General features: G+C 45.9%; 1 protein-coding gene across 1 annotated transcript; it reads left to right on the forward strand.

Moving 5' to 3' along the window:
- The first annotated feature begins 5279 nt into the window (after nt 1-5279).
- Nucleotides 5280-8599, forward strand: UBB (ubiquitin B). The gene is made up of 2 exons (XM_081110800.1): nt 5280-6222; nt 7536-8599. The coding sequence occupies exon 2, from the start codon at nt 7542-7544 to the stop codon at nt 8457-8459; it is 918 nt and encodes a 305-aa protein (XP_080966926.1). The 5' UTR covers nt 5280-6222; nt 7536-7541; the 3' UTR covers nt 8460-8599.
- The last annotated feature ends 2300 nt before the right edge of the window (nt 8600-10899 follow it).

Genomic DNA, 10899 nt, shown 5'->3' on the forward strand with positions numbered 1-10899 from the left:
CCTTTTTTAAATTAAATTTTTGCAGTGACATTGGTTAATAAGATCACATAGATTTCAAGTATGGGTTTCTATGTTACAAGATCTGTATATTGCCCACCACTCCCTAGGTACATTCTAGATACATTCTAGGTAAAATGGTGTAGCTGCTATGGAAAACAGTATGGTGGTTCCTCAAAAAAATAAAAAATAGAATTACCATATGATCAATCAATTCCCTTTCTGGGTATACCCAAAAGATTTGAAAGCAGGGCCTCTAAGATATATTTGTACACACGTGTTCATAGCACTATTATTCATCACAGCCAAAAGATATAATCAACCCAAAAGCCCATCGCAAATGAATGGATAAACAAAATGTTGCATGTACATACAATGGGATATTATTTAACTTGTAAAAGGAAGGAACTTCTGCCCAAGCTGGTTTGGCTCAGTGGATAGAGCATCGGCCTGTGGACTGAAGAGTACTGCGTTTGATTTCGGTCAAGGGCACATGCCCAGGTTGCGAGATTAATCCTCAGTAGGGGCATGCAGGAGGCAGCTGGTCAATAATTCTCTCTTATCATTGATGTTTCTATCTCTCTCTCTCTCCTTTCCTCTAATGAAATCAATAAAAATGTTTTTTTAAATAAATAAAAGGAATTTCTAATAGATGCTACAACATATATGAACCTTGAGTTCATTGTGCTAAGTAAAAGAAGCCAGTGACAAAAGGACAAATACTGTATTATTTCATTACTTTATATATATTTCATCCCCTTGGGGGATGTCGGACTGCCGGTTTCAGCCCCATCTCCACAGGCCAGGCCGAGGGACACCACCGGTGCACGGATGGGCTTGTAGTATGCATATAAGATCTTTGGTTGCCGAAACCGGTTTGGCTCAGTGGATAGAGCATCGGCCTGCGGACTGAAGGGTCCCAGGTTCGATTCCGGTCAAGGGCATGTACCTGGGTTGTGGGCACATCCCCGGTGGGAGATGTGCAGGAGGCAGCTGATCGATGTTTCTCTCTCATCGATGTTTCTAACTCTCTGTCTCTCTCCCTTCCTCTCTGTAAAAAAATCAATAAAATATATTTAAAAAAAAAGATCTTTGGTTAACCTCTTTCCATTCTCTCCCCCTCTTCTTCCCTCTGAGATTCATCAGTCTGTTCATCAGCCTGTGCGTTGAATGTCTGCCCCATGATGGTCAGTGCATGTCGTAACTACCAGTCCAGCAGTCTCTTAGGATTTTATATATATAGATACCTAGTCAAATTCATGGTAGAATGATGGTTGCCAGGGCCTAAGGGGAAGCAGAGAATGTGTAATGGATACAGAATTTCAGTTTTGAAAGATTAAAGGAGTTCTAAAGAATAAACCAACTATTGTACATCCATACTATGGGATGCTACTCAGCAACAAAAAAGAATGAAAATCTATGCAACAACTTGGACAAATATCAAGAAAATTATGCTGAGTGAAAAAAGCTAATGTCAAAAAGTTACATATTGTATGGTTCCATTTTTGTAACACTTTCAAAATGACAAAATTATAAAGATGCCAAAAAGATTAGTGGTTGCCTTGAAGGAAAGGGATGGGAGACGCTTGTAAACATAATGAGGTAGGATAGCCCTGGCTCCTGTGGCTCAGTTGGTTGGAGTGTTGTCCCATGCATAGAAGGGTCTCATGTTCTATTCCAGAGCAGGGCACATACCCAGATTGCAGGTTCAATCCTTGGTTGGGGCGCATATGGGAGGCAGCAGATGGATATTTCTCCTCTCTCTCCTTCTCCCTTCTTCTCTCTAGAATCAATTAAAAAAAAAAAAAAGAGGTAGCACAAGGGATCCTTGTGTTGATGAAACAACCCCGTGTCTTGATGGTGGTGGTGATTATGTAAATCTACTCATCTGATAAAATTGCATAGAACTACACACCCACTAAAGTGCATGTGAAACTGCTGAAATCTGAGCAGGTCTGTGATTTACACCAATGCTATTTTTCTGGTTTTGATGTTTTACTACAGTTATGTAAGATGTTACCATTGTGGGAAACTGGGTGAAGGGTACAATGAGACCTCTCTGTACTATTTTTACTTCCTGTGGATCTATAATCACTTAAAAATAAATCATTATGATAATGCAAATCAAAATAACAATGAGATATCATCCTACACCAAGCATGTCAAACTCGAGGCTGGTGGGCCGAATGCCCAAGATGAGGGCATAGCCTAAAACAAGGCATGCAGCCACGGGCCGTGAGTCTGACATGCTTGCTCCACACTCTTAAGATGGCCACTATAAAAAAAAATAAATTCAGAAAGTAGACACTGGCCAGGTAGCTCAGTTGGTTAGAGTGTCGTTCCAATATGCCAAGGTCAGGACACACACAAGACTCCAATGAATGCATAAATAAGTGGAACAACACATTGATGTTTCTCTCTCTCTCTCTCTCTCTCTCTCTCCCTGCCCCCTTTCTTCTCTCTACCTAAAATCAATAAAAAAAATTTAATACTTAAAAAAAACCCAGAAAGTAACAAATGTTGGTGAGGATGTGGCGAACTGGAACACTTTGTGCATTGCTGTTGGCTATGTAAAACAGTATGGAGGCTCCTAAAAGACTGAAAATAGAATTAATCCCACTTCTGAGTTTATATCCAAAAGAATGGAAAGCAGAAACTTAAAGAGATATTTGCACACCCATGTTCATTGCAACATTTGACAATAGCCAAGAGTGGAAACAACCCAAATATCTACAGACAGATGAATAGATAACACAACATGTCATAAACACACACACACCCACACACACACACACACGCAATATTAGCCTTTAAAAAGAGGGAAATTTTGTCAAATGTATGGATGAACTTTGAAGATACTAGGCTAAGTGAAATAAGCCAGTCACAGGCAAAAAAAAAATACTGTATGATTCCACTTATACAAAGTATTTAAAATACTTAAAATCACAAAAACAGAAAGTAGAATGGTGATTATCAGGGGCTGCGGGGAGGGACAGATGGGGAGTTGTAGTTTAGTGGTATAGAGTTTTAGTTTTACAAGATAAAAAAGTTCCAGGGGACAACAATTTGACTATAGTTAACACATACTGAACTGTACACTTAAAGCTGGTAAGATGATTAAGTTTTATATTGTATTTTTTACTACACTAAAAAATTTTTAAGCTGAAGCAAAACAGCAAAATGTTAAGCCTTAATAAAGTTGGGTGGTGGTTTTAAGGTGTTCGTTATATCTCCAACTTCCATTTATATATGTTTGTAATATTTCATAATAAAACATTTTTAAGTAGTTACTTTTAAATGGACAGATTTCTATAATTTTGAGGCCCAGTATAATGACAATACAGAATTTTGCTCTGTTTTCATTTTGGGCATTCAAAATTAAAGTTTCTAATTCACTGGTAATAAATTAGGAATTAGTCTCATAATTCTGTTGAGATAAATAGACAAATGAGGAAATGACAAACCACAAGCTAACTCCATATATTAAATACCAACTGATAATGTCAAGACAATTGGGAATTTTAACTAGAACCACATTTTTCTCAGATTTTTATTTAAAAACATCTAGTCAAGTAAAGCCATTCAGAATCTCAGAATCAATTCCTTTGTTCCTTTCTAAGGAGCTGCCTAGGCAAAAACTATTTGCCAACTGAGATTAAGTACTGTCTTTTTGCTTTGTTCTTTAGGACCTAAGGCTGTCATAAAGTTGTGTGTCTTTTTCCAGTTGAATAAAAGGGGAAATTGTACTTCACTGAACAAACATTTGAGCACAGTGCCAAATATTGTGCAAGATTACCAAATTCCTGAACTTTGTGTTGTAGTCTTTAATTTGTTAACAAATTACCTTTCACAATTTATCACCAGAAATGATATTACTAAAAGTTTCATTTTTTTTAAAACATACCACAAAAAATTGCTCTTGGACAGCACATGCCTTCCTTCTGAAAACATTTCTGTTCTGTTGAGGTTACCAAGTGACCCACTTTGGCAAAATATCAAAGCAGGCAGCTGTATGACTACCTTCTGGCAACGGCTAGAGCTCCCAGCAAAATCATCGTTACCCACCGCGACTCTCCGCCCCAGGCCACGCCCTGAGTCAGCAAGCATGACTCAGGAGAAGCTGCGAGCTGGAGACAAGCTGACTCACGGCTGGGTTTACAAACATGAAAATTCATGCTGTGCAACATAAACATTTTATCAACTACCTCCTGGCCCAGCATTATCTTACAGACATTTCATTCCCATCTCCCGGTTATTAAAATAAGTAGCCCTTACCAAGAGTTAGTGAATTTAATTTAAAGTGTCTAGGTGTTAACAGTTAACTCCTACACCTGTCCCTCCTGACCTCGTTTCCTAAGGTTGTGCTTAGAAATGCTGTGCTCGAACGACCTTTTCTAAGGGACACCCCGCTAATGGTGTTCACCCGGGAAGGTCGGTACCGCAGGACCCTCTGCAGGTGTATTCACCCCCCCCCCCTTATGACTCAGGCACCGGAGCCCCACAACCCAGCCCTCCCGTTCCCCGGGCGACCGTCTCTCCGACCAGCGCCCACGCCCGGGGCGCAGCGCGCCAGCCGGTCCGGCGGGTCCACCCGCTTCAGCGCCACTCGCACAAGCAGCACATTAATGGCGGAAACATTCGTCACTTCCTGGTGCACGGATTCCCAGTCCCAGAGGAGGGTTTTCGGACCCCTAAACTGCCTTTCCTGTTCCCCACCGACGTGTAGGGAAACGGCCGGGAGGGACCAGGACGGCGGGGGAGGGGTGCGGGGGGATGGGTGGGGGGTGCGGGGTCCCGCCGAGGGCGCCCCTCAGGGGGTCTCCTCCACAGACGCGGCCCGAACTTCCTGAGGACGGAGCAGAGTAAAGTGTGGCGACCGTGTGACGGCTCCAGGGCCGGGGGACAGGGGAACTCACGGGAAAGCGAAAACAAGCCAAACAACGGGGCCGTGTGCAGCCAGCTTGTAACGAACAAGCCATTATCTCCCCAACACTAGAGAAATGATTAAAAAAACCCCAATGAGAGAACGCAGAGAGGGAGGGGGAGGGGAGGGGCAGTTTCACCCCTAAGCGGGGGCCAGCGGCGAAGGTGGAGTTCCGGGAAGGCCACGCAGGCGGCACAGGGGCCCGAGAACCACCCGCACCCGACGCCAGCGGAGGCGGCCTCGGCCACAGGCCGGAGGGCGTGCAGCACCTCCCCCGTCTGTGCCTCCAGCCGGACGCACAGTTTGCTTGACTTGCTTTTTCAGTGCAGGTGCAGCTTTAATAAACTGGCTTCTCACAGCGCATCAAGGCCTCTCGCATAGATTCACTTATATGCGAAGGCAAGGATGGCGCCCGGGGCGGCCCCCTCCCACTGAGGCAGGGGCGGTCCGGGAACCCCTGGCGGCGGTGAGGGGCCGGCAACAAAGGCGCCGACTGTAAAGAGGCGCGAGGAAAGCTCCACAAGCAAGAGCAACAATAACTCGCCAGCGTGCGGGCGCGGGTTCCTCAGGCCTCGGGCGGTGGGCTTGCGCTTCACAGCGGACACGGCCCCCGCCCCCGGCTCCCGAGACTTCCGGGCCAGACGGGGCGGCCTTCCCGGAAAAGCCTCCGCGGAGCCCCCTGCTCCCTCCGCGTAAGACCGCAACGCGCCGTTTTCAGGTCTGGTACCCCTCCCCCATCTCCAACCGGAAACGCCCTGCCGTCCCAGAGGCGAGCCTCTACGGCGCACGCGCACTCAGTCACTTAGCAACGTCGGCTCTCCCTGCCCGGAGCCCAGCAACAGCGGAGCGCTCAGCCCGCAACCAATCACCGCCGGCCTCGTCTTCACCCACCTCACCAATCAGCGCCGGCGCCGCAAGGAAGTTTCCAGAGCTTTCGAGGACGGTTCCCTCAACTCGAATTCATCCGCCTGATAACTTTCCTACTTTTTCCTAAAGGAGGAGAAGGACAGCCTGGAATAGAGAGGAAAAGAATTTTTAAGGCCCCTTTTCCAGATTCTGAGGAGTTTGGGGCCTACTTGGAAGGATCTAACTGCGTCGCGGGAGGTGCGGTCGAGAGAACTATTTTCAGTGGCGCACGGACACGGCGGCTACGTAGGAGTGATTAGTCCACAACAGACGTTGCATAAATTTCAGCTCCGCCTAGCCGGAACTTGCAGACGCGCCAGACGTTGTAGGGGCTGTGTCGTTGTTGAGGAGACTCGACGGGTTTGGACTTGCGGTATTTTCGCACTCGCTAACAGGTACTGGCCCGCAGCCTTCGAGACCTGGCGGGGGCCGGGGTTGGAGGGAGGGCGGTGCCGAGGGAACTGAAGTGAGAGGAAACTGGCCGGGTCTTGGGCTGGGTGCGCCTTGGTGGGGGGAGGGGAGGAGCTGACGCGGCGTCGCGTCGCCGGGCCTTTCCGGAAGGTGGGCCTTGTTTACGTGAAGGGAGCGGGGGCGGTTGGCGCGCGCGGAGAGGGGCCAACAGACGCTTAACCGATGGCGGTTCCATCGTGTCTGTTTCAGAGGGGGAAGGCGGAAAAAAGGTAGTGTGACTTCTGGAAACCTTTTCATTTCGAATCGCAACACAGATGTCGCTTACCAGCTCCGTTTAAAAGGGAATTTTTATTTTCCGTGTCCTGTGGGTTTTTTTAAAATTTTATTTTAGGTGCTATGCTTAAGTTTTGGGGAAATTCTGGGGTTAAGGAAGAAAGCTCTGGACGGTAAATTTACAAAGCACTTCCGATACTACAGTATAAGTTGAAGCCTTGACTAAATTAAAATTTCGTATTTAACCCTGGCCGGGTGATTCGGTTGATTGGGAACCCCGTACACCAAAAAAGGATGGCGGGCGCGAGCCCAGGGGTTCGAATGGATGTTTCTCTGCTTTACTTTACCCCCCCCCCTTCCTTTCTCTCTAAAACTCAACAAAAAATACACAATTGGGTAATGATTAAATTTTTTTTTTTTTGGCCTTTTAAAAGGAAATAATTGCCCTAGCCGGTGGTTAGAACGTCCGCCTGCGGACTGAAGGGTCTCGGGTTCCAATCAGGTCAAGGGGACTAGAGCAAGAACCTCTGTTGCAGAGTGGATCCCTGCCGGATTGGGGCGCGGGGCGGGAGGCAACAGATGGATGTGTCTGTCTCAGATGTTCTGTCTCTTCTCCCGCCCTTCCACACTCAAAAAAAACAAAAGAATTTTTTTTCACTGTGCCACAAAATCTTTTTTGTGGTTAATGCTTACTCAAGGATATTTTTCCTAGTGCTTTTCAGAGAGCGTGGAAGGAGGGGGGAGATCAGTGTATCCTAACCAGGAATCCTCCCTTGGGTGCAGAGGCCAACAGTAACCACTGAGCCGAACCAGCCAGGGCAGGGTCAAATTTTTTTTTTTTTTTAAAGGAATGTTGGGTTGATTAACTTGTCTAGTTTTATAAAAATTGGAGGTTTGTGAGAGATGTAGATGGTTTAAGGCATTTGGAAGAAGAGTTAAGTTTTGAAGATTTGATTAGATATAAAAGTAATAAATGTAAAGATCCTGAAATGATATACTAACTTCTGCTTTTTGAACTCTGTAGGTCAAAATGCAAATCTTCGTGAAGACCCTGACCGGCAAGACCATCACCCTGGAGGTGGAGCCCAGTGACACCATTGAGAATGTTAAAGCCAAGATCCAGGATAAGGAAGGCATCCCCCCTGACCAGCAGAGGCTCATCTTTGCAGGCAAGCAGCTGGAAGATGGCCGCACTCTTTCTGATTACAACATCCAGAAAGAGTCCACCCTGCACCTGGTCCTGCGTCTGAGGGGTGGTATGCAGATCTTCGTGAAGACCCTGACCGGCAAGACCATCACCCTGGAGGTGGAGCCCAGTGATACCATTGAGAATGTGAAGGCCAAGATCCAGGATAAGGAAGGCATCCCTCCCGACCAGCAGAGGCTCATCTTTGCAGGCAAGCAGCTGGAAGATGGCCGCACTCTTTCTGATTACAACATCCAGAAAGAGTCCACCCTGCACCTGGTCCTGCGTCTGAGGGGTGGTATGCAGATCTTCGTGAAGACCCTGACCGGCAAGACCATCACCCTGGAGGTGGAGCCCAGTGATACCATTGAGAATGTGAAGGCCAAGATCCAGGATAAGGAAGGCATCCCTCCCGACCAGCAGAGGCTCATCTTTGCAGGCAAGCAGCTGGAAGATGGCCGCACTCTTTCTGATTACAACATCCAGAAAGAGTCTACCCTGCACCTGGTCCTGCGTCTGAGGGGTGGTATGCAGATCTTCGTGAAGACCCTGACCGGCAAGACCATCACCCTGGAGGTGGAGCCCAGTGATACCATTGAGAATGTGAAGGCCAAGATCCAGGATAAGGAAGGCATCCCTCCCGACCAGCAGAGGCTCATCTTTGCAGGCAAGCAGCTGGAAGATGGCCGCACTCTTTCTGATTACAACATCCAGAAAGAGTCCACCCTGCACCTGGTCCTCCGTCTGAGGGGTGGCTGTTAATTCTTCAGTTTTGCATTCATAGTGCCAGTGATGGCACTACTCTGCATTCTAGCCATTTGCCCCAATTTAAGTTTAGAAATTACCAGTTCAGTAATAACTGAATCTGTTCAAAATGTTAATAAAAGTTTTGTTGCATGGTAGCATATTTGGTGTCTGTCGTCATGAAATTATGTAGTGATGTGGGGATTCTTAACTGGTTAAAATGGTGTTTAAGGAAGGGATTTAATTTTGAGATTGTCAGTGACCAAAATTAAGTCAGGACTTTGGTAAGCATAGGGTGTGCCAAGGTATAGGAACTTGGTCTCAGTCTTATAATTACCAGTTAACTGGTGTGTGTTTTTCTTGCTCAGTAGTGTATTGCACTCAGTTGCTTCAGGTAGTGAAAAGGAAACCTAATCCTGTCTGTCATATGTGAAGTCAAGAGCCAAGAATCAAGTGGAGCCCTTAAATTTGAAAGAAGGGCTGGCTGATGAGAAACATTGCATGAAAGAACTTGTTAAAAAGGTTCTGATCTAAGGCCACTTGCAGACACTGGTGTTTTAGGCAGCAAATGAAGGTGGGTCCTAACAATAAATCTTAATGACAACTCTACATTATTATAAGGAGAAAGGTAAGATTGCAACAGCAAATGAAATTTTCTAATTTGGGACTTGATAAAAGTCTTCATTCTTATCTAAAGCTAACGCAAGCAGTTCTTACACTGCCATACCAATAACACTAGGCAGTATATTTCTCATACCAAGAAGAGAATTTTTTAAAATACATTTCATTGATTTTTTTTTACAGAGAGGAAGGGAGAGGGATAGAAACATCTATGAGAGAGAGACATCCACATCAGATGCCTCCTGCACACTCCCTAGTGGGGATGTGCTTACAATCAAGGTATATGCCCTTGACTGGAATCAACCTGGGACCCTTCAGTCCGCAGGACGATTCTATCCACTGAGCCAAACTGGTTAGGGCCGGAAAGAGTATTTTGAGGGAGTAAGAATCTTGGGATTCTTACAGTGCTTTTTTGGGTTCTCAACCTCTTTCCCCTTTACAAACAAATTTCCTGTAGTGTAACCAGTGATATGGTGGTTTCTCAACTTGGAACAAAATTGAATGGTGTGTGTGGGGGTGATGGGGAGGTGTCCAGAGGTGCATTGTTGAAATACAGAAAGCCAAGCATCAGGCCTAGAAATACACCTTGATAGTCCAGGTGTACCTCACTCAGAATGACTTGGGGCTTAATTTTAGGAATTCCACCTTAGCAACAAACATTTTGAGCATAAAAATTTTGGAGTACTTAACTCTGGGTTTCTTAACACTGGAGATAGCACTTATATATCAAACCCTTGGGAGTGGTAATGATAAAATCAAGCCTTTAAAAAAAGCCTGCCAGCCTGGCTGATGTGGCTCACTGGTTGAGCATCAACTCATGAATCAATAGGAACCCGGTTTAGTTCCCTGCCAGGGCACATACCCAGGTTGCAAGAGGCAGCTGATCAGTGTCTCTCCCATTGATGTTTCTATCCCTCTTAAAAAGACATTTTTGTTGATTTCGGAGAGGAAGCGGGGCGGGAGACGTGAATGATGAGAGAATCATTGATTAGCTGCCTCCTGCATGCCCCCTACGGGGGATTGAGCCGCAAGCACCCCCCCTCACACACACACCACACACACACACACACACACACACACACACACACACACACACACACACGTGCCCTTGACCGGAATCAAACCTGGGACCCTTTGGTCTGCAGGTCGGTGCTCTATCCATTGAGCCAAACAGCTAGGGCAGAACTTTTTAAAAAAAACACCTTCCGCCGAAACCGGTTTGGCTCAGTGGATAGAGCGTCGGCTTGCGGACTGAAAGGTCCCAGGTTCGATTCCGGTCAAGGGCATGTACCTGGGTTGCGGGCACATCCCCAGTAGGAGATGTGCAGGAGGCAGCTGATCGATGTTTCTCTCTCATCGATGTTTCTAACTATCTCTCTCCCTTTCTCTCTGTAAAATATCAATAAAATATATTTAAAAAAAAAATAAACACCTTCCTTAGATTTGAGGAAGTTGACCTCTAGTCCCATTGATCATTACACAGTTGGTTAACTTGCTGAATGCTTAGTTCCTGTTAGGGGGGAACCAAGGATTGGAATCCAAGTAAGTGTCCTGTCAACTCAAGACAGCTCATGAAGTCCATGAAATTACATTGGGTTTCTTCTCCTTCAGAATGTCCAAACTAGTGCTTTTATTAAGCAGGTTTTTTGCTGAATATGCAACAAAATAGTTGGAAAAACAGACCTTTGGATAGTAAAGCTGGATTTTGGGGTTTTTTTATGTTTTTTTTTTACAGAGGAAGGGAGGAGGGATAGAGAGAAACATCAATCAGCAGCCTCCTGCACACCCCCTACTGGGGATGCAACCAAGATACATGCCCTTGACCATCGAACCTGGG

The sequence above is a fragment of the Myotis nattereri genome (assembly GCF_964212035.1).
Source record: "Myotis nattereri genome assembly, chromosome: 16".
Lineage (NCBI taxonomy): Eukaryota > Metazoa > Chordata > Mammalia > Chiroptera > Vespertilionidae > Myotis > Myotis nattereri.